Consider the following 24,499-nt stretch of genomic DNA (forward strand, 5'->3'; position numbering starts at 1 on the left):
CTCAACAAAACGCACCAACCAAATGGAGGTTTTTGGATATAAAAATAATCTTTATCGAACAAAACAAACATTTACTGTGTAACTGGGAGTCTCGTGAGTGCAAACATCCGAAGATCATAAAAGGTAAGCGATTCATTTGATTGCTTTTCTGACTTTCGTGACCAAGCTACTTTGCTGCTAGCTGTTTGTAATGTTTTGTCTACTGATCGATGTCCTCACACAAACGCTTGGTTTGCTTTCGCTGTAAAGCATATTTTCAAAATCTGACACGACAGGTGGATTAACAACAAGCTAAGCTATGTTTTGGTACATTGCACTTGTGATTTCATGAAATTAAATATTTTTAGTAATTTAATTTGAATTTGGCACTCTGCAATTCAGCGGATGTTGATAAAAATGATCCCGCTAAAGGGATCTGTGCGCTACAAGGTTTTAATTAATGGTCCTGTTGGTTCCAGACTTGATGCATTGGTATCGCATGCCGTGCGGTAACAGAGAGAACAGTCTGTGGCTTGGGTGGCCGGAGTCTTTGACAATTCTTTGGGCCTTCCTCTGACACCGCCTGGTATAGAGGTCCTGGATGGCAGGGAGCTCGGCCACAGTGATGTACTAGGCCGTACACACTACCCTTTGTAGCGCCTTGCGGTCGGCTGCCAAGCAGTTGCCATACCAATCGGTTATGCAGCCAGTCAAGATACTCTTGATGGTGCAGCCATAGAACTTTTAGAGGATCTGAGGGCCCATGCCAAATCTTTTCAGCCTCCTGAGGGGGAAGAGGTGTTGTCGTGTCCTCTTCACACCTGTGTTGGTGTGAATGGACCTTGATAGGTCCTTAGTGATGTCGATACCAAGGAACGTGAAGATCTCAACCAACTCCACCACAACCCCATCAATGTGAATGGGGCGTGCTCGGCCCTCTGTTTCCTGTAGTCCACGATCAGCTCCATTGACTTACTGACGTTGAGGAAGAGGTTGTGGTTTTGGCATCACACTGACAGGTCTCTGACCTCCTCCCTATAAGCTGTTTCACCGTGGTCGGTGATCAGCCCTACCACCGCCGTGTCGTCAGCAAACTTAATGATGGTGTTGGAGTTGTGAGAGCCCACTCAGTCAAAAGTAGATTTTTATGGGTAGTGCAAGTGTATTGCCTAATGTGAAAACAGTGTACTTACAGTACCATACCATATTACATTCAAAGGGCAATGTTGAAACATGTACTGTATCTTACATTTTCTGCTATTGGATTAACTAGTAGTTAAAATAACTAAATTGAGAAGATATAATTGTGTTGTGTTTTGGTGATTAAACCAATGTTTTCATTATATTGTACAGTAAACATATATTTTGGAACAATGTGGTAAAAAATGACTACAAACAAAATGACTGGCTGTGATACAATTGTTTTGAAAAAAACACCACATAAAAAACCTGTAACTGACCGATTATAGTAAGGAAATTACTATCTATGTAGTTCAAATGTAATCTATGTATGTGATGCGTACAGCAGAGATATTTGCATGGAAATAACCTTGCTCTTTCTGTAATTTCTAAAAGCTAAAACCGGTATGTACTTTTAGCATTCTCATTGGTCTCTTGTTTTGGGTCTCTTCTCCTTCCTCATTTCTTCATAGGAAGTGTGTGTGTGTGTGTGTGTGTGTGGGTGTGTGTGGGTGTGTGTGGGTGTGTGTGGGTGTGTGTGTGTGTGTGTGTGTGTGTGTGTGTGTGTGTGTGTGTGTGTGTGTGTGTGTGTGTGTGTGTGTGTGTGTGTGTGTGTGTGTGTGTGTGTGTGTGTGTGTGTGTGTTTGGCCAGAGGAAGTGCTCTCGCCTCACTATGCATCAGTTGAGGGTGTGAACTGTGAAACTCTGACGGTCATTAGTAATAGTGTAACAGTGTAGCTGGCATGCTTCCTCTGGCTGATCTTCAACACACAGAGCCAAAGACCATGCTCAACTAGAATCCCCTGCTACTGGCCCTCCAAGTCTGACGACTCAGCAGCTAGGTGAGTTTTCGAGGCTGTCATACATTTATTGCAGTATGTGTCTGGTAAAAGTGTACTAAGCCTACATATAAATGCAAAATGCAACAATTTCAAAGATTTTACTGAGTTACAGTTCTTAGAATGAAATCAGTCAATTGAAATAAATTCATTAGGCCCTAATCTATGGATTTCACGACTGGGCAGGAGAGCAGACATGGGTGGGCCTGGGAGGGAAAAGGCTCAGTCAATCAGAATGAGTTTTATTACAGACATAAAAAGGGCTTTATTACAGACATAAATACACCTCAGCACCCACTTTCAAGGAGCGGGACACTAATCCGGACGCTTATAAGAAACCCCGCTATGCCATCAGACGAACCATCAAACAAGCAAAGTGCCAATACAGGATTAAGATTGAATCCTATTACTCCGGCTCTGACACTCGTCGGATGTGGCAGGGCTTGAAAACTGTTACGGACTACAAAGGGAAACTCAGATGCGAGCTGCCCAGTGATGCAAGCCTACCAGACGAGCGAAATGCCTTTCATGCTCGATTCGAGGCAAGCAACACTGAAGCATGCATGAGAGCACCAGCTGTTCTGGACGACTGTGTGATAACGCTCTCGGTAGCCGATGTGAGCAAGACCTTTAAACAGGTCAACATTCACAAAGCCACTGGCCCAGACAAACTACCAGGACGTGTACTCAAAGCATGCGCTGACCAATTGGTAAGTGTCTTCACTGACATTTTCAACCTCTCCCTGACCGAGTCTGTAATATCTACATGTTTCAAGCAGACTACCATAGTCCCTGTGTCCAAGGAAGCAAAGGTAACCTGCCCAAACGATTACCGCCCTGTGGCACTCACATCGGTACCCATGAAGTGCTTTGAAAGGCTGGTCATGACATCAAGAGCATCCACCCGGATACCCTAGACCCACTCCAATTCGCATACTGCCCCAACAGATTCACAGATGACGCAATCTCAATCACACTCCACATTGCCCTTACCCACCTGGACAAAAGGAAAACCTACGTGAGAATGCTGTTCATTGACTACAGCTCAGTGTTTAACACCATAGTGCTCACTAAGCTCATCACTAAGCTAAGGACCCTGGGACTAAACACCTCCCTCTGCAACTGGACCCTAGGCTTTCTGATGGGCCGCCCCCAGGTGGTAAGGGTAGGCAACAACACATCTGCCACGCTGATCCTCAACACAGGGGCCCCTCAGGGGTGTGTGCTCAGTCCCCTCCTGTACCCCCTGTTCACCCACAACTGCGTGGCCAAACACGACTCCATCACCATCATTAAGTTTGCTGACGACACAACAGTGGTAGGCCTGATCACCGACAACGATGAGACAGCCTGAGGAAGTCCGAGACCTGGCAGTGCGGTGCCAGGACAACAACTTCTTCCTCAATGTGTACAAGACAAAGGAGCTGATCGTGGACTACAGGAAAAGGTGGGCCGAACAGGCCCCTATTAACATCAACGGGGCTGTAGTTGGGCGGGTCGAGAATTTCAAGTCCCTTGGTGTCCACATCACCAACGAACTATCATGGTCCAAACACAGCAAGACAGTCGTGAAGAGGGCACGACAACACCTTTTCCCCCTCAGAAGACTGAAAATATTTGGCATGGGTCCCCAGATCTCCAGAAAGTTCTACAGCTGCACCATAGAGAGCATCTTGACCGACTGCATCACCGTCTGGTATGGCAACTGCTCGGCATCTGACCGTAAAGAGCTACAGAGGGTAGTGTGTACGGCCCAGTACATCACTGGGGCCAAGCTTCCTGCAATCCAGGACCTATATATCAGGCGGTGTCAGAGGAAAGCCCAAAAAATTGTCAAAGACCCCAGTCACCCAAGTCATAGACTGTTTTCTCTGCGACCGCACAGAATGCGGTACCGGAGTGCCAAGTCTAGGACCAAACGGCTCCTTAACAGCTTCTACCCCCAAGCCATAAGAATGCTGAACAATTAATCAAATGGCCACCTGACTATTTAAATTGACCCCCCCCCCCCCCCCCCCCACCCTCCATTTGTTTTTTACACTGTTGCTAAGCTGTATATTATATATGCATAGTCACTTCACTCCAACCTACATGCACAAATTACTTTGACTAACCTGTAACCCTGCACATTGACTCGGTACAGGTATCCCCTGTATATATCCTCGTTATTGTTATTCTATTGTGTTACTTTTTATTATTTTTTACTTTAGTTTATTTAGTAATATTTTCTTATCTCTTTCTTGAACTGCGCTGTTGGTTAAGTAAGCATTTCACAGTAAGGTCTACACATGTATTCGGCGCATGTGACATATAACGTTTGATTTGATTTGATTTGCTGGTCACATTTGGTCAAATAAACATTTTTACTCTGACTATAAATAGCATTGACGCACAGCATGATAAATATTTGCTGACATATCATGCAAATTAACCAAGATATTATCTTCTGATTGTTTCCACTGTATCACTCTTTCCTGTGTTCTCTTATTAGTTCATCAGAGTGACAATTGGACACTACAGTTTTAATATAGCATCTACTCCAGTGTACTACTCTATAATGTGAATATAGTGAATACTAGATAGAAACCTGAAAATGCTGAATTTAATCAGGATTCGACAAAACATTTGGAAAATCAGGAGTTTTCAATATGCGTTATGGGTGAGGTAAAAAACATATAGGCTACACAATATAGCCAACTGCTGTACACACAAATTGACCTTCCAATTAGTTAACACATTTTGCAACATGAGTTATACAGTATTTTTATTATTTAGAAAGGGGGTAGGATAGAAAGAGCTCAGAGCCACACCTCAGGTTTTGCAGTCGACTGCGTGTCCTGGTCGAGATAGCACTCTGGCTGTTAATAGCGAAGTTACAACATGCACACATGCATGACAGGGACACAGGGACACAGGTGCTGGATGGGGCCTTCACTGGCCAGCCAGATTACTCTCTGTCTGCTATCGGAAGTTTGTGTTGATGACTAGCTTGATGACCAGCTATACTGTATGTCCGTCTGTCCTCAGACCCATTAGAGTGCCGCTATGGGGAATGTGATGTGGGGACGGGGAGCTGGGGACAAAACTAATTCAAACTACCATGACAGTGCATTAAAGGGTAAGGCTTCAATCTTTTTTGAGATATTGAGCAGTTATTTTCCGTTTCTTTGTGATACTGCAGTTTGTCACGTTCCTGACCTATTTCTGTTAGTTTGTTGTATGTGTTAGTTGGTCAGGACGTGAGTTTGGGTGGGCATTCTATGTTTTCTGTTTCTATGTTGGTTTATGGGTTGCCTGGTATGGCTCTTAATTAGAGGCAGGTGTTTGGCGTTCCTCTAATTGAGAGTCATATTTAGGTAGGTTGTTTCACTGTGTTCGTTGTGGGTGGTTGTCTCCTGTGTCAGTGTTTGTCGCACCATATGGGACTGTTCGGTTTGTTTTGTACATCATCATTTTGTGTAGTCTATTTTTCCCTGTTCATGCGTTCTTCGTGTTGTATGTAAGTTGTCGTCCAGGTCTGTCTACTCCGTTTGTTATTTTGTTAATCATTCATTCAAGTGTATTTCGTTTCGTGTTTTTTCCGTCTTGTTTATTAAAATTATGTATTCACAACCGGCTGTGCCTTGGTTCAATCACTACTCCTCCTTTTTGGTTGAAGAGGAGGAGGACCACCGTTACAGAACCACCCACCGATCCAGAACCAAGCGGCGTGAATTCGAGCAGTGGCCTGCTACACAGGAATCATGGACTTGGGAGGAAGTATTGGAGGGAAAAGGACACTGGGCTCACATTGGGGAATATCGCCGCGCTCGTGAGGAGATGGAGGCAGCGAGAGCCCAAGAGCGGTGGTATGAGGAGGTAGCAAGGAGACGTGGCTGGAAGCCCGAGAAGAGACCCCAAAAATGTATTGGGGGGGGGGGGGCTAAGAGGTAGTGGGCCAAGGGCAGGTAGGAGACCTGCGCCCACTTATCAGGCTAATCGTGGAGAGCGGGAGTACGGGCAGACGCCGTGTTACGCAGTAGAGCGCACGGTGTCTCCTGTACATGTGCATAGCCCAGTGCGGGTTATTCCACCTCCCCGCACTGGTAGGGCTAGATTGGGCATTGAGCCAAATGTAATGAAGCCGGCCCTACATATCTGGCCACCAGTACGTCTCCTTGGGCCGGCTTACATGGCACCAGCCTTAGGCATGGTGTCCCCGGTTCACCTACATAGCCCGGTGCGGGTTATTCCACCTCCCCGCACTGGTCGGGCGACGGGGAGCATTCAACCAGGTAAGGTTGGGCAGGCTCGGTGCTCAAGGGAGCCAGTACGCCTGCACGGTCCGGTATTTCCGGCGCTACCTCCCCGCCCCAGCCCAGTACCACCAGTGCCTACACCACGCACCAGGCTTCCAGTGCGTTTCCAGAGCCCTGTTCCTCCTCCACGCACTCTCTCTATGGTGCGTGTCTCCAGTCCGGTGCCTCTAGTTCCGGCACCACGCACTAAGCCACTTGTGCGTCTCCAGAGCCCTGTACACACTGTTCCTTCTCCCCGTACTCGTCCTGAGGTGCGTGCACTCAGCCCGGTGCCACCAGTGCCGGTACCACGCACCAGGCATATAGTACGTTTGAGAGTCCAGTGTGCCCTGTTCCTGCTCCCCGCACTAGGCTTGAAGTGCGTGTCTCCAGTCCGGTGCCTCCAGTTCCGGCACCACGCACCAGGTCTACAGTGCGTCTCAGCCGGCCAGAGTCTGTCGTCTGCCCAACGGCGCCTGAACTGTCCGTCTGCCAAGCGCCGCATAAACTGCCCGTCTGCCATGAGCCTACAGAGCCTTCCGCCAGACAGGAGCAGTCAAAGCCTTCCGCCAGACAGGATCAGTCTGAGCCATCCGTCTCCGCAGCGCCATCTGAGCCATCCGTCTCCGCAGCGCCATCTGAGCCATCCGTCTCCGCAGCGCCATCTGAGCCATCCGTCTCCTCAGCGCCGTCTGAACCATCCGTCTCCCCAGCGCCGTCTGAGCCATCCGTCTGTCCCGAGCCATTAGAGCCGCCCGTCTGTCCCGAGCTGTCAGAGCCGTTAGTCAGTCAGGATCTGCCAGAGCCGCCAACCAGACAGGATCTGCCAGAGCCGCCAACCAGACAGGATCTGCCAGAGCCGCCAACCAGACAGGATCTGCCAGAGCCGCCAACCAGACAGGATCTGCCAGAGCCGTCAGTGAGCCATGAGCGTCCAGAGCCGTCAGTGAGCCATGAGCGTCCAGAGCCGTCAGCCAGCCATGAGCGTCCAGAGCCGTCAGCCAGCCATGAGCGCCCAGAGCCGTCAGCCAGCCATGAGCGTCCAGAGCCGTCAGCCAGCCATGAGCGTCCAGAGCCGTCAGCCAGCCATGAGCGTCCAGAGCCGTCAGCCAGCCATGAGCGTCCAGAGCCGTCAGCCAGTCATGAGCTGTCCCTCAGCCCAGAGCGGCTATTTATCCGGAACTGCCCCTCAGTCCAGAGCTGTCTCTCTGTCCGGAGCTGCCTTTCAGTCCGGAGTTGCCCCTCTATCCTGAGCTACCTCTCTCTCCTGAGCTACCTCTGTCCTGAGCTATCCCTCTGTCCTGAGCTATCCCTCTATCCCGGTGCTGCCCCTTGTGTCGATGTTACTTAAAAGATTTAGTGGGTGTATAATGAGGGTGGTCATTCTGAGGGAGAGACGTAAACTGGGATAGACTATGGTAGGGTGGGGACCTCGCCCTGAGCCTGAGCCACCACCGTGGTCAGATGCCCACCCCTCCCCTAGACTTTGTGCTGGTGCGCCCGGAGTTCGCACCTTATGGGGGGGGTTATGTCACGTTCCTGACCTATTTCTGTTAGTTTGTTGTATGTGTTAGTTGGTCAGGACGTGAGTTTGGGTGGGCATTCTATGTTTTCTGTTTCTATGTGGGTTTAGGGTTGCCTGGTATGGCTCTTAATTAGAGGCAGGTGTTTGGCGTTCCTCTAATTGAGAGTCATATTTAGGTAGGTTGTTTCACTGTGTTCGTTGTGGGTGGTTGTCTCCTGTGTTTGTCGCACCATACGGGACTGTTCGGTTTGTTTTGTACATCGTCATTTTGTGTAGTCTATTTTTCCCTGTTCGTGCGTTCTTCGTGTTGTATGTAAGTTCGTCGTCCAGGTCTGTCTACTCCGTTTGTTATTTTGTTAATCATTCAAGTGTATTTCGTTTCGTGTTTTTTCCGTCTTGTTTATTAAAATTATGTATTCACAACCCGCTGCGCCTTGGTTCAATCACTACTCCTCCTTTTCGGTTGAAGAGGAGGAGGACCACCGTTACACAGTTTTTGATATTGTAATGTGTTCAGGCTTTACAATATATAATATGTTCACACAGCTTTGAAAGATGACTCAGGACTTTTTAGATGACATACTGTTTACCCATTTGTCCAAGTGTTTCATATAATTCATTTGAATTATAAGTTATAATGAGACAATTATTTCCTATATTTCTGGCAGATTGTGTCTCTGTGTTAACGTCTATCTAATTGTGTAATATTGGCGGTTCCTCAGCAGGAGAAGATGAGACGCTTGTCGTTCTCCATGACTATCCTTCTCCAGACATCAGTGAGCCGATCTTTAGGATGGGAGAGAAGCTGAGGGTCTTGTCTCAGTAAGTAGAGTCAGTACTTTGTCTGTCTGTTAGAACAATTATAAACTCACAGTCTCTGCACTAGGGTTGCAAAGGGAGGGTATATTAGAGGGAATGATATATAGATATATATATATATTATAACTTTCAAAGTTATACCAGAATTTTCTAAACGTTCAAGGTCTTTGGAGAATTTCATCACATGACCTCTAGTAGCCTTTTTGGGTCATTTAGATGATGCCAGGTGTCTGTAATTCTCTCTGGCCCTCTGTGTGCTCTTAGCATATGTAACATGTATAAACTGATCAAATAAGATGATTTTGAAACACAAAATAGAATGACAAACCTGGAAAACATTACCCGAAATATAAACCCTACAACTTAGTGAATACCATTGGTGTTTAATATGAAGGTTTCAGCATGAAATATCCTTTATTTATTTGTTGATGTCAATATGTCTTTCTTGTAAAAGTTTTGGCACCAAACTGAGGGCAATTGTGAAAAAAGCTGCAGAGTTTATAAAAAAATGCCATTGTTGATTAGATGCTTTCATCATTAATTATGATATTTCAACCATATGGTCTATCTATCCACTAGAAACTCATAGACACATATATAAAAAAGGAATACAGTATGCATATATTTTTTGTAACGTTATTTGAGTATAAATTACCATAGATTACAGTAACTTTGGTAAATTACCGGTAGTTTTGCAACACCACTCTGTACTAAAAGCTTTCTAGGGCAGAAATGGATAGATGCAGAGTTACAGATATAGATACCGTGACAACAAAAGAGGACAGACACAGTCCTTTCCAAAACAAAATGGAACGCTCTGTATACAAGTATAACTACTAAGCATGCAATAATACAAAACATCACTACACAATCAATAACATTTTGCACACAACAAAGAATGAACACATTGGGGGAAATCTGATGCACAACACTTAACACTTATACAAATAGGGGGAACTACAATTTCAGATTTAGTTTCTGTTACCTATTGAAGTTCTCCTTTAATCTGTGTTCTTCAGGGAAGGCAACTGGTGGAGAGTCCGGTCTGTCCAATCAGGAAGTGAGAACTACATCCCCAACAACCATACTGCCAAAGTCTACCATGGGTAAGCAATGTTAAAACTATGTTCTGTGTTGTCATAATTAAAGGCTGTGTTGACTTGATTCTGTACAGTGATATGATGTATACCGTTCCCGTGTGTGTGTGTGTGTGTGTGTGTGTGGTTTTAAGATGGCTGTTTGAGGGAGTAGTGAGGCAGAAGGCAGAGGAACTACTTAATCTCCCTGAAAACAGAGTGGGTTCCTTCATGATCAGAGAGAGCACCCAGCAGAGAGGTGAGTGCATGAACATTTAATGCCCTACCAAGTCCTTAAGAGTCAAAGCCGGGTGGGGATTTTTTTGATGCCTCTTTAAGTATAAAACAAATATACAGTGTATATATACAAATTATTGGATGAAACTTTGAATTTGGTCTTACTGCTATTAGCCCATAGAAACGCATTAAATAACAGATTCATACACGGGAAAACAGATAGAATTTTTTTTTTTCAAAAGGAAGATTGTTTTAAAATCTCTGTCCTATATCTGAAATGTATATTTATATATAGATATATATATATACACAGTTGAAGTCGTAAGTTTACATACACCTTAGCCAAATACGTTTAAACTCAGTTTTTCACACTTCCTGACATTTAATCATAGTAAAAATTCCCTGTCATCGGTTAGTTAGGATCACCACTTTATTTTAAGAATGTGAAATGTCAGAATAATAGTAGAGAGAATTATTTATTTCAGCTTTTATTTCTTTCATCACATTCCCAGTGGCTCAGAAGATTACATACACTCAATTAGTATTTGGTAGCATTGCCTTTAAGTTGTTTAACTTCTGTCAAACATTTTGGGTAGCCTTCCACAAGCATCCCACAAGAAGTTGGGTGAATTTTGGCCCATTGCTCCTGACAGAGCTGGTGTTACTGAGTCAGGTTTGTAGGCCTCCTTGCTTGCACACGCTTTTTCAGTTCTGTCCACAAATTCTCTATAGGATTGAAGTCAGGGCTTTGTGATGGCCACTGCAATACCTTGACCTTTGTTGTCCTTAAGCCATTTTGCCACAACTTTGCCATCTATTTTGTGAGGTGCACCATTCCCTTCTGCAGCTAAGCACCCCCAGAACATGATGCTGCCACCCCCGTGCTTCACGGTTGGAATGGTGTTATTGAACTTGCAAGCCTCCCCCTTTTTCCTCCAAACACAACGATGGTCGTTATGGCCAAACAGTTCTATATTTGTTTCATTAGACAAGAGGATATTTCTCCAAAAAGTACAATCTTTGTCCCCATGTGCAGTTGCAAACCATAGTCTGGCTTTTTTATGGCGGTTTTGGAGCAGTTGTTTTTCCCTTGCTGAGCGGCCTTTCAGATTATGTTGATATCAGACTCGTTTTACTGTGGATATATATACTTTTGTACCTGTTTCCTCCAGCATCTTCACAAGGTCCTTTGATGTTGTTCTGGGATTGATTTGCACTTTTCGCACCAAAGTATGTTCATCTCCAGGAGATGCGTCTCCTTCAAATCAAATCAAAGTTTGTCACGTGCGACAAATACAACAGTGAAATGCTTACTTACAGGCTCTAACCAACAGTGCGGTTCGCAGTATGACGGCTGAGCGGTATGACGGCTGCGTGGTCCCATGGTGTTTAAACTTACGTACTATTATTTGTACAGATGAACGTGGTACCTTCAGGCATTTTGAAATTGCTCCCAAGGATGAACCAGACTTGTGGAGGTCTACAATTTTTTTCTGAGGTCTTGGCTGATTTCTTTTGATTTTCCCATGATGTCAAGCAAAGAGGCACTGAGTTTGAAGGTAGGCCTTGAAATACATCCACAGGTACACCTCCAATTGACTCTAATGATGTCAATTAGCCAATCAGAAGCTTCTAAAGTCATGACATAATTTTCTGGAATTTTCCAAGCTGCTTAAAGGCACAGTCAACGTACGTAGTATATGTAAACTTCTGACACACTGGAATTATATGTGAAAAAATCTGTCTGTAAACAATCGTTGGAAACATTGCTTGTGTCATGCACAAAGTAGATATCCTAACCGACTTGCCAAAACTGTCGTTTCTTAACAAGAAATTTGTTGAGTCGTTGAAAAACGAGTTTTAATGACTCCAACCTAAGTGTATGTAAACTTCCGACTTCAACTGTATATATCTATATATCCGCTACTGTTCAAAAGTTTGGGGTCACTTAGAAATGTCCTTGTTTTTGAAAGACAAGCAAATTTTTGGTCCATTAAAATAACATCAATTTGATCAGAAATACAGTGTAGACCTTGTTAATGTTGAATGATTATTGTAGCTGGAAATGGCAGATTTTTAATGGAGTATCTACATAGGCGTACAAAGGCCCATTATCAGCAACCATCACTCCTTCTGGGCAGAGTTGCAAAGAAAAAGCATATCTCAGACTGGCCAATAAAAATAAAATATTAAGTTGGGCAAAAGAAGACAGACCCTGGACAGAGGAACTCTGCCTAGTAGGCCAACATGCCATTTGAGGACTTGTGAGGCATCTGTTTCTCAAACTAGACACTCTAATGTACTTGTCATCTTGCTCAGTTGTCAGTGGGGCCTCCCACTCTTCTTTCTATTCTGGTTATAGTTTGCCAGTTTACGCTGTTCTGTGAAGGGAGTAGTACACAGCGCTGTGCGAGATCTTCGGTTTCTTGGCAATTTCTCGCATGGAATAGCCTTTATTTCTCAAAACAAGAATAGACTGACAAGTTTCAGAAGAAAGTGCTCTGTTTCTGGCCATTTTTAGCCTGTAATCGAACCCCCAAATGCTGATGCTCCAGATACTCAACTAGTCTAAAGAAGGCCAGTTTTATTGCTTTTTTAATTAGTACAACAGTTTTCAGCTGTGCAAACATAATTGCAAAATGATTTTCTAATGATCAATTAGCCTTTTAAAATGACAAACTTGGATTAGCTAACACAACGTGTCATTGGAACACAGGAGTGATTGTTTCGGATAATAGGCCTCTCTACGCCTATATAGATATTCCATTACAAATCATCCGTTTCCAGCTACAACAGTCATTTACAATATTAAAGAGTTACAGAAATGTAACCAGTGTTATTGTTGGTAGTTTAAAGAAAGCTGTTGCTGATAATGGGCCTCTGTATGCCTATGTAGATATTCCATTAAAAATCAGCCATTTCCAGCTACAATAGTCATTTACAACATTAACAATGTCTACACTGTATTTCTGATCAATTTGATGTTATTTTAATGGACAAAAAATTAGCTTTTCTTTCAAAAACAAGGACATTTCTAAGTGACCACAAACTTTTGAACGGTTGTGTGTATAAATATATAATTATATTTTTACATTTTATTACCCACATTTAAAGGTGCAACATGTATAAATCATTTCCAGGTTACTAAAATTATAATAGTTCACTTAATTTCAGTTTATGTAAAAATCATTAACCCATGCAAATCACTGTGAAATATATTTTCAATAAACAAAAATATAGCATTGTCAGCTGTTTGAATCTTGTGTACAAAACCGAAAGTAAAAAAACTCAAAAACAAAACTTTATAAGGGAAGCATAGAAATAGCGCATGTAGAACAGATCAATAAGAATGACAGCTCTATAACTCACTATGCGAATTCGGTCGGGTCGCCCAAAACGTTTTTGGGGCGCTGAACTTCTTCCATATACAGTGCATTCTGGAAGTATTCCGACCCCATGACTTATTCCACATTATGTTGTGTTACAGCCTGAATTCCAAATGGATTACATAGATTGTCATTGTCACTGTCATTTAGGTTAGTATTGTGGAGTAACTACAATGTTGTTTATCCATCCTCAGTTTGCTTTCTCCTGTCACAGCCATTAAACACTGTAACTGTTTTAAAGTCACCTTTGGCCTCATTGTGAAATCCCTGAGCGGTTTCCTTCCTCTCCGGCAACTGAGTTAGGAAGGACGCCTATATCTTTGTAGTGACTGAGCGTATTGATACACCATCCAAAGTGTAATTAATAACTTCACCATGCTCAAAAGGGATATTCAATGTCATTCAATGTTTTTTTTACGCATCTACCAATAGGTGCCCTTTGTGGGGATTTGGTAAACCTCCTTGCCTCTGTGTATAAAATGCACTGCTCAACTGAGGGACCTTACAGATAATTGTATGTGTGGGGTACAGTGATGAGGTGGTCTTTCAAAAATCATGTTAAACACTATTCACTATTCCAGTCCATGGAACTTATTATGTGACTTGGTTAGCAAATGTTTAATCCTGAACTAATTTAGGCTTGCCATAACAAAGGGGTTGAATACTTATTGACTCAAGACATTTCATCTTTTAATTTGTAATTCATTGTACAAATTTCTAAAAACATAATTCCATTTTGACATTATGGGGTATTGTGTGTAGGCCAGTGACACAAATATAAATGTAACACATTTTAAATTCACACTGTAACACAACAAAATGTCAAGGGGTGTGAATAATTTATGAAGGCACTGTTCTTACATTCATTTTGTAAACTGGTGCATAGCTAAGTAAGTCTTGTGAGGGTCATAGAGCAAAACAGAGTAAACCATCGTGAGAGTCTCATCTTTATTCCCATCATAGAGTGCCAAATATTATTAGTTTGTAGGCAAACCATTCGGACACTACAAACGTTTTAGTGAGAAGACCGATTTTCTGGATGCCTCATGTTCTAACAAGCATCACTGTAGCTCAGCCACCTTCCACTTCAGATGTAGAAGGCCGCCATTGGTGGAGGATTGAACAGACAGGTTTTTTTATGTTTTATGCTAATATAATTATCCGGGTGCAGACATCAACTCAAGGGGGTTATTAAACTGAATGTCAGTAGGATGATAGGAGATGGGTATCTATTAAGATCTATCTAGGCCTATACCTAATGCCTTTTATGTTATATTATATTTGCAGGTGTCTACTCCATGTCTGTGAAGCACAGATCCATCCAGCACTATAAAATCTTTCGCCTGGAGAACAGCTGGTACTATATCTCTCCTCGTCTGACTTTCCAGTGCTTGGAAGAGATGGTAAACCACTACTCTGGTGAGTCCAAGACAGACACACACACACTGAAAATAACCTCAATAATTTTTAAATAGCTTTGTTCTTATCAGATGCTTGCCATCTTTCCACTGTGCGTTGGCCTAGCTCTGAGAGTACACACACTAAGAACAAAACAGGAAGTAATGCTGTTGTTGATGACCATTTTAACATATTTGTACTGAGACTAGGTCTTTCATATTGACTGTCATACTGTTTTACTTTTATTTATTTTCTCAAACAATAACCATACAAAAGACAACAAACAAACACACACACATTTCCCCTGGAACATTCCAGTGCTTGTTGTATTCCATGCCATATGGCCTCAAATTGCATTGTTCTATTTTCTTCTGTAGCCCACACTCAATATTCAATATTTAAATAATAATAATAATAAATAACAATACATTTGATTCATCCACTGTCGTAGTGATGAAGGATCATTTGATTTCCAGTTTTTGAGTAGAGATTTTTTTCTAAATCATTGACGATTAAAGTATGGTCCACCCCATTGGTTCTCTCACCACACCCTCATATGTCATGTCTTGAAATATGCAGATAGATGGTTTAAAAGTAAGTTTACATTGGAATACTTCTGACAGCCAACTTTCTAACTCCTCCCACAACTTCCAAGACTTCATAGCATTCCAAGAAAGCATTGATTGCATTGTTTTACACTTAAGACATGACTCTGCCATTGTGCTCTAGAATTGTTTTAATTTTGTATAATAAATTCTATACATTAGTTTATACTGGATTAAGCATACATTTGTTACGAGGAGTGGGTCGGTTCGGGTGGCAAAGGTGGAAATCACGGATGCTGGGGTCCAGAGTGTCCTCCAATGGAACCCAACACCGCTCCTCTGGGCCATACCCTTCCCAGTCCACCAGATACTGGAGCCGACCCCTATGACGTCAGGAGTCCAGTAGGGAGCTGACAGCGTACGCCGGACGGGGGGGGGGGGGGTGTCATGGGGGACAGTATCAGCTAGGGGACCAGGAACCACTGGCCTGAGAAGGGAGACATGAAAAGAGGGTGAGATATGATAGTGACTGGGTAGTTGTAACCTGTACGTCACCTCGTTGACCCTCCGGAGAACCTTGAATAGCCCCACAAACCGGGGACTTTCTTGCAGGGCTTGCGGAGTGGGAGGTTCCTGGTAGAGAGCCAGATGCGGTCCCCAGAATGGAACACAGGGGTCTCACTGCAGTGGCGGTCTGCCTGTTCTGTCTGACGATGGACGGCGCGCTGGAGTCTCATGTGCGCGTCGCTCCACACCTCCTCAACACACCGGAACCACTCATCTACCGTAGGAGCTGCGATCTGGCCCGGGGGCCAGCTGGAAACCTAAAACACACTGGAAATGGGTCAACTCAGTGGAGGAGTGAAGTAGGGAGCTCTGGGCGTACTCTGCCCAGGGAAGGAATCGTGCCCACTCACCCTGCCGGTCCTGACAGTGACTCCTCAGGAACCTCCCCAGCTACTGGTTCATTATCTCCACCTACCCGTTGGAGTGAGGCCGATACCCAGAAGTGACGGTCGGAGGAGCTTCCTTGCTGGAGCATTCCGGGGGGACTTGGTTTGAGCACATACGGAACAGGAGTTGACATACCGAGTGACATCCTGCACCAAGGTGGGCCACAAGTACTTCTCGGCGATGTAGTGGATGGGTGCGAGAAATACCTGGAAATCAAGTGACGACAGCTGTGTGTGCCCAGGTCAGCAGCCGATCCCTTATCCCCGCGGGAATGTAGATGCACTCGGGAGGACAATTCCGGGGTGCAGGCTCCCTCTCCAGAGCCTGGCGGATGTCCACATCGACATCCCAAACCACTGGTCTCCTCGCTGTCCGTATGTACGCTAGGTTCTGATGGTCGGTGAGGATGACAAATGGTTCCTTGGCGCCCTCCAGTTAATGTCTCCACTCCTTTAATTCCAACTTCACTGCCAGGAGATTGCCAATTCCTCTGCTGAGGACAGTTTCTTGGAGGAAAACGCACAAGGATACAATTTCAATGGGTTACCCTGTCTTTGTGACAAAACTGCCCCCACGCCCACCTCAGATGAGTCTACCTCAACCACAAAAGGTAGCATGGGATCTGGGTGTTTTAGCAAGGGAGCGGAGGTGAAACGCCCCTTGAGGAGACGAAAGGCCTCTTCGGCTGCTGGAGAACACAGCAACCTACGAGGCCCAACCTTGATGAGGGAGGTGAGAGGGGCGGCGATGGCACTGAAGTTCCTGATTAAACGGGGGAAGAATTTGGCAAACCCCAAAAACCGTTGTAACCCTTGACGGTGGTTGGGACTGGCCATGACCTTACCGTATCTACCTTCTTGTCCTCCATCCTCACTCCCTGCGGGCTGATTTGGTAACCCAAGAAGGATACAGCCTTCTGATGGAATTGATACTTCTCCGCCTTGACAAAATGTTGATTGACCAAGAGGCGTTCCAGGACTGTTACAACGTGGGTGATGTGATCTTCAAGGTTTGTGAGAAGATCAGGATGTCATTGATGTAGACAATCACCTGACGTCCGAGCATGTCCCTGAACACCTCGTTGACGAATGCCTGGAACAATGACGGAGCATTGGCTAAGCCAAAGGGCATAACCAAGTACTCGTAGTGACCAGACATCATGCTGAACGGCGTCTTACACTCCTCCCCCTCCCGGATGCGGATGAGATTGTAGGCACTCCGCAAGTCCAGTTTGGTGAAGAACTGGGCCCCGCGGAGCTGCTCGATGGTTGACGGCACCAACGGGAGAGGGTACCGATACTTCTTGGTGATGTCATTGAGACCTCGGTAATCGATACATGGGCGTAATCCGCCATCCTTCTTGGCCACGAAAAAGGAACCAGCCGACGCAGGAGACGTGCATGTGAGGATGAAACCCTGTTGGAGTGCCTCTTGAATGTAATCCTCCGCTGCTGGTCTGCAACGTCCCTCGAGATGCTGCAAACTGCGGAGAACCTCTTCCATGATATTGTCACATGTATCAAATAAAATCAAAGCCGGAGATATTAGTCGTCTATAACGACAGCTTTACAGAAGGCAATACCAGGTCACTTCTCGCACGTTCCAGAAAACAGGAAATTGGGGTCACGTCATGCCAAGAGCTTTTATTCGACCTCAGATGATGTTATACACTCGATTTCTTCTCTCACTGCCTGTTGACATCTAGTGGAAGGCGTATGAAGTGCATGTATACTAATAAATATCAAGCACATTTATAGGCAGGCCCTAGAACAGAGCATCGATTTCAGATTTTCCACTTCCTGTCAGGAAGTTTGCTGCAAAATGAGTTCTGTTTTACTCACAGATATAATTCAAACGGTTTTAGAAACTAGAGAGTGTTTTCTATCCAATAGTAATAATAATATGCATATTGTACGAGCAAGAATTGAGTACGAGGCCGTTTGAAATGGGCACCTTTTATCCAGGCTACTGCCCCTGCAGCCCAAAGAGGTTAAGACACTAGCAGCTTACAGATGGTAGGCAATTAAGGTCACAGTTATGAAAACTTAGGACACTAAAGAGGCCTTTCTACTGACTCTGAAAAACACCAAAAGAAAGATGCCCAGGGTCCCTGCTCATCTGCATGAACGTGTGTTAGGCATGTTGCAAGGAGGCATGAGGACTGCAGATGTGGCCAGGGCAATAAATTGCAATGTCCGTACTGTGAAATGCCTAAAACAGCGCTACAGGGAGACAGGATGGACAGCTGATCATCCTCGCAGTGGCACCCACGTGTAACAACGCCTGCACAGGATCGGTACATCCGAACATCACACCTGCGGGACAGGTACAGGATGGCAACAACAACTGCTCGAGTTACACCAGGAACACACAATCCCTCCATCAGTGCTCAGACTGTTCGCAATAGGCTGAGCGAGGCCGGACTGAGGGCTTGTAAACCTGTTGTAAGGCAGGTCCTCACCAGACATCACCGGCAACAATGTCGCCTATGGGAACAAACCCACCGTCGCTAGACCAGGCAGGACTGGCAAAAAGTGCTCTTCACTGGCGAGTCGCGGTTTTGTCTCACCAGGGGTGACGGTCGGATTCACGTTTATCGTTGAAGGAATGACCGTTACACCGAGACCTGTACTCTGGAGCGGGATCGATTTGGAGGTGGAGGGTCCATAATGGTCTTGGGCGGTGTGTCACAGCATCATCGGACTGAGCTTGTGTCATTACAGGCAATCTCAATGCTGTGCGTTACAGGGAAGACATCCTCCTCCATCATGTGGTACCTTTCCTGCAGGCTCATCCTGACATGACCCTCCAGCGTGACAATGCCACCAGCCATACTGCTCATTCTGTGCGTGATTAACTGCAAGACAGGAATGTCAGTCTTCTGCCATGGCCAGCTAAGAGCCCGGATCTCAATCCCCTTGAGCACGTCTGGGACCTGTTGGATCGGAGGGTGCGGGCTAGGGCCATTCCCCCCAGAAATGTCCGGGAACTTGCAGGTGCCTTGGTGGAAGAGTGGGGTAACATCTCACAGCAAGAACTGGCAAATCTGGTGCAGTCCATGAGGAGGAGATGCACTACAGTACTTAATGCAGCTGGTGGCCACACCAGATACTGACTGTTACTTTTGATTTTGACCCACCCTTTGTTCAGGGACACATTATTCAATTTCTGTTAGTCACATGTCTGTGGAACTTGTTCAGTTTATGTCTCAGTTGTTGAATATTGTTATGTTCATACAAATATTTACACCTGTTAAGTTTGCTGAAAATAAACGCAGTTGACAGGGAGAGGACGTTTATCTTTTTGCTGAGTTTATGTCCATAAAATCTAAATAGGTTCAGAACTTTTGTGAAACCTCAAAGCACAGTTGAAAATATATGGCAAATAGAAATGGTCTTCACAGATAGATGGGAGGGGTTGAGGGTAGCTGAATGGTGGGACTAAAAACAAGCAAAAGATAACTAATGTACAATATACTGTGCCCGTAAAATGTATATAGTATGTATAAGCTGGATGTAGAAGCCCAAGTGTTGTTGTCCGTTAGTTTACTCCAATTAGGGGAGTGGTGGTAGGGTTAGGCAAACTAAAAACTGATTGGTTTGCTGTTGTACATAATTGACCGCTTCATGTCATGAGTGCTTGTGAGAATACAGTATGTGTTTGTTTTTGATAACATACAGTGTATGTGCATGTGTCTGTGTCTAACACAGTCCATATTTGATCCCCTAGACTCTGCAGATGGTCTGTGTTGTGTTCTCACTGGCCCGTGTCTGTCTGGGACTATCAGCCCCATAGACATCACCTCTCAGCCACCCCCTGTAGTGATGCGACAGAACAACTTTGACTGGAAGAAAATAGACAGGTACCGACCCATAGTTTAGTATCATTTGTTGCAGCTCTCATATCTCTGCAATCAAATTGTAGTCATGCTTTTTGGCCAATGGAAAACATGGCTTGTGGGAAAACTGGGAAGATGGGACTCTGCGTGATTGGCTCAAACATGTTCTAATCACCCCTCTCTCTATATGTATGAACCAATCAACAGGAAAGATCTGATCAGCGCAGGGGCTGCGCAGGGCCAGGAGAACAGGAATGACATGGTGAGCTACGGTGTCAGAAACAGCATGGCCTCTTACCTCTCTCTGGTCGGGGATTATGACCCAGCACAGCAGAAGAAGAACCGCAAGAAGAAGAGCAAATCTGTCTGTGTGATCCCCAACCACCGCCTTAGCCATATGGACTTGGATGAGGACTATGATATGTAGTGGCCTGGATGGTGCAACACTTAGTTCTGCGAACCCCAGCACACATATATAGCCTAGGCTAGTGGTTCCCTTTCAGTCAGTCAACTTCGGTACAACATATTACAGAGGAGTTGCACTTTCGCTTCTTCGGTTGAAGGATGTACAATCACGCCTGACAGGGCCAATTAAATCCACACCTCACTGGAAGTCCCGCCTTCCACAGGTGATAAACGTGAGGATCAGATTCATTTCTTCAATTTAATACCACTCTTCACCGAGCCCAGGAACAGGCGGTGCTGGGCCAAACAGGTATTGTACCTCATTTCCCTTCTTCAGGGAACAGTAGTTATAGTCATAACGTTCCATTTTCTTTCCGTCAGTCAACATACTATGGGAAATGTTCGGCAGGTCCGACGTAGATCTTTAAGCATCACGAGAAAACGATGAGGGATCCGAGTGACCTGTTGGGAACGGGCGCTCTGGCACACCAGTGGCCTTAGATCCTCCTTTACACGTTTCCGCCAGTGGTTCTGATTCAGCCCACATTGGAGAGGGTGCGTCGGGAAGGTTTATCATTGATACTTGTGGCTCCCTGTGGCTCAGGCACCCTTGGTTCATGGAGATTGTTATTGTACACCTTTTAGGCGGGGACCCATGGCAACTCCTGGCAGCGCAGGGATCTGTTATTCCAGACGCACGGGCAGGTTTGGCACGCGAGGCCGGAGATTTGGTTACTATGGAACTGGCCCCTGAGAGGGCTGATCTGATGGCTATAGGTTTACCTCTGAATGTTATTGCTACCATTCAGTCAGCAAGTGCTCCCTCCATGAGAGGGCTGTATGAGTATAAGTGGCAAGTGTTTGAGCTCTGGTGCCAAGATAAAGGGCTGGTTCATTTTCAGTGCTCTGGGAAATACTTATGTTTCTACAGGAGCTTTAAAAGCATTCTCCACTTTAGAAGTATATATGGCCACTATCTCAGCATGTGGGAATTGACTGAGCCTCACCAGGGGCTCACCCACTGGTGTTGCAGTTCCTGAAAGGTGTACACCCTTCCTGTACTCAGTTCGCCCCGGTCGACTCTAAGGCGACTTTGTGTCCAAATGCGGCCTTTGCCTCAAAAGTAATGGCCATGCCCTACAAGTCCTTAGCTTTTGAGGTGTTTCCCTTTTTGCCTCCTCCATTTGCTTCTGAAGAGCAACATAGGTTACATGCCCTGTGTCTGGTGCAAGCTCTACGCACATACATTGAACAACCTGGGATATCCGGTTGTGTGACCAGCTTATTGTCTGTTTTGCTAATCCAGCTCAGCTGCAGGGCACTCTTTGAGCAGTGTCTCTCCCACTGGATTGTGGAGGCTATCTCCTGCCATAAAACAGCAAGGGACAAGGGTTACCTAGTGGAGTACGCACCCACTCCACCAGGGGACTGGCAGCATTTTGGCCATTGTTTAAAGGGTTGACTATAGGAGATATTTGTGCTGCGGCGAGTTGGGCATCACCACACACTTTGTAAGGTTTTTTCACTTGGATGTCACTTTTCCCAGTGTAGCCCACAGGGTGCTTGCAGCTGAGACAGGGGAAAGTCACTAGGCGGGTCTTCCAGCGAGGTACGGATTTCATTGGCCTTGTCAGGTGCAATTGTATATACGTCAACCAATGTCGAGAGAGTGAGACTCCCCATTGTATGTTGTACCTTGTTTCCCTCCTTCAGGGAACAGTAGTTATAGTCATAACGCTACATTCTCAAACTTCTCCTCAGGGACCCCCAGACTTTCCATGTATTTGATCTATTCTGGAGCTAGCACACCTGATTAAACTTTTCAACTTATCAACATGCCCTTGACTAGGTGAATCACGTGAGTTACTTCAGGGCTACAACTAAATTGTGAAACCCCTGGGGGTCCCAGAGGAGAGATTTGAGAAGTGCTGGCATGAGTTTGAATCTGAACCACTGCCCTTCTGAACTACTGCTATCTTTCCTGTCTCCTCTTCACTGTCCTATCTAAATAACACAAAGCACACAACAAATATGTTTAAAAGAAGAACTAAGAGACTTAGTGGCCAGCTACTCTATTTAGGATATTAACATCTGTTACGAGATACTATTTTTCCTCCAAAGCACACATTGGTTCTCATCATCTGTTACGAGATACTATTTTTCCTCCAAAGCATACATTTGTCCTTATCTGAGCCTTTGGGATTGATCTGAGAAGGAATTTCCCGTGGGGTAAATCAACAGTGAATTTGAAGTCCGTCTGGAATCCAGAGCCCTGACCGAGTGTCCTGCCAGAGTACAAAACATGTTAGCGTCATGACAGTTGATTGATGTAAGACTTGAATGCTATGTTATGGATGTTTACTGTGTGTAAATGGGTCATTTATGGATGTGTGTGTCTGTCAGCATGTCAAAGTCAATTGTTACAGTTTCAGAACCTTTAGCCTAACCCTTGCAAACTGATTTCAGTTGAGTGTACAAGTTGCTCATAAAAATAAAAGTTAATTATCATATAATCTCGGCACCCAGAACCAAATATTGTGTGTGCGCTGGCCTGGCCAGCTCGTCTGTCACGAGAGACTAGCCATAACATAAGGTTCATTCTGGAAGGGATATGGGGAGTTATGTCCAGAGAAGCCATAATAAGTTGATAAAACATCATGTTAGAAGATGACTGCTGAGAACAATTTGTCCTCTTGAATGTAACCCAGGGCTTCAAGTATGCACCAAATTGAATTGGAATCAACATAGCATTCCTGAATCCTAGCCAACATTGGGGAAAACAGCACATTGAAAATGTCTCAGTGTCTCAGTGTATTGTGTCGTGTGCTGTTGTTGTCTCGCCAATGCCTCATGGCGGCCATATGCGATGCTGATAGGTTCATTGTGACTGTGAAAGCTGCCCACTGGGTACACTACATAATTTCAATGTGGATAATTGGATAATAATTTGGTTGAGACGTTGATCAATGAGATTACAAACTATATTCACCCACTTAAAAAGACAACCAAAGGTTAGTTGAATTTCCAATGTGTTATCACTGTGACTTCAACCATCTAAAAGCACAACCAAATTCCAATGGAAAAACAACATCTGATTTTTGGTTTAGTTTCACTCAAATGTCTATCAAAGCGCATTCAACCATTTAAAATCACAGCAAAATTCAAATGAAAATACAATTTCAGATATTTTGTTAATTTATACAACAGATTTCTGTGATATCACTGTACTTCATCTACAGTAATAGTTGAGATTACATTGAAAGTGCATGTTGCAAGTGATCACTGCCGTTAGAGATTCTGCGCAGATTTTTTACAGAAATTGTGATGATCTCCACAGACCTGCGATGACCTCTGCATGCTATCGTGAAGATGCACGCTTTTTATGGTTACGTAAGAAGAAATTTATAGTTACAGTATCCTCCAAAGGTGGCCATGGATGTGTTACTCAGCCAAACATCAACATTTAAAGGAGATGTATCTACTGCTTGGATAGTTCAATTTGAGCCACTGACTTAATCCGATTATTTAACTTTTATTTTTGGTTGAGTTGGAGACGTTGATGCACTTTAAATAAAGTTTGACTTGAATTTGCCCAATTCTTTAACTTAGATTTTTGGTGGAGATGGAAACGTGAATCCAACATACACATTTTAAATTTGTAGACAAACTGTAATTAAAGCCAGACTAAATCAGTTGCACAGATGGAACTATCCAAGCAGAAGATACATCTCCTTCAAATGTTGATGTTTGGTTGCGTTGACAACCAAATACAATTCAATATCACTTAATATCATTACATTTGAAATCAACCATAGCTTCAAACCCTAGGTCTTATTGTATTGTCTATTATTTAGTTGAATTCTGGGTTGAATTCTAACAATTGCTGTTGATGACTTTGCAAATGTTATATAGACCTAAATATCATAGTTGCTGATTGAGAACGGCCACATTTAATTTGCCCTGTGAAGCCTACCCTCTGGAATGACTTCAATAGCAAAGGTGAATCATTCTCACAATAGCACATTGGCAATAGTCATTGAAA

The 24,499-nt window shown here is 44.5% G+C and overlaps 1 protein-coding gene across 2 annotated transcripts; it reads left to right on the forward strand.

Annotated features, from left to right (window-relative positions):
- The first annotated feature begins 1,796 nt into the window (after positions 1-1,796).
- LOC129830810 (src-like-adapter) lies at positions 1,797-22,970 on the forward strand. Of its 2 annotated transcripts, none has more exons than XM_055893557.1 (8): positions 1,797-2,000; positions 5,025-5,115; positions 8,525-8,621; positions 9,638-9,724; positions 9,850-9,953; positions 14,605-14,736; positions 19,944-20,076; positions 20,260-22,970. In XM_055893557.1, the coding sequence occupies exons 2-8, from the start codon at positions 5,043-5,045 to the stop codon at positions 20,477-20,479; spliced, it is 846 nt and encodes a 281-aa protein (XP_055749532.1). In that variant the 5' UTR covers positions 1,797-2,000; positions 5,025-5,042; the 3' UTR covers positions 20,480-22,970. The 2 variants fall into 2 exon arrangements, with proteins under 2 accessions (XP_055749532.1, XP_055749531.1); XM_055893556.1 differs by having other exon boundaries at positions 1,799-2,000; positions 8,522-8,621.
- Positions 22,971-24,499: the final 1,529 nt, after the last annotated feature.

This window comes from Salvelinus fontinalis, chromosome 32 (assembly GCF_029448725.1).
Source record: "Salvelinus fontinalis isolate EN_2023a chromosome 32, ASM2944872v1, whole genome shotgun sequence".
Lineage (NCBI taxonomy): Eukaryota > Metazoa > Chordata > Actinopteri > Salmoniformes > Salmonidae > Salvelinus > Salvelinus fontinalis.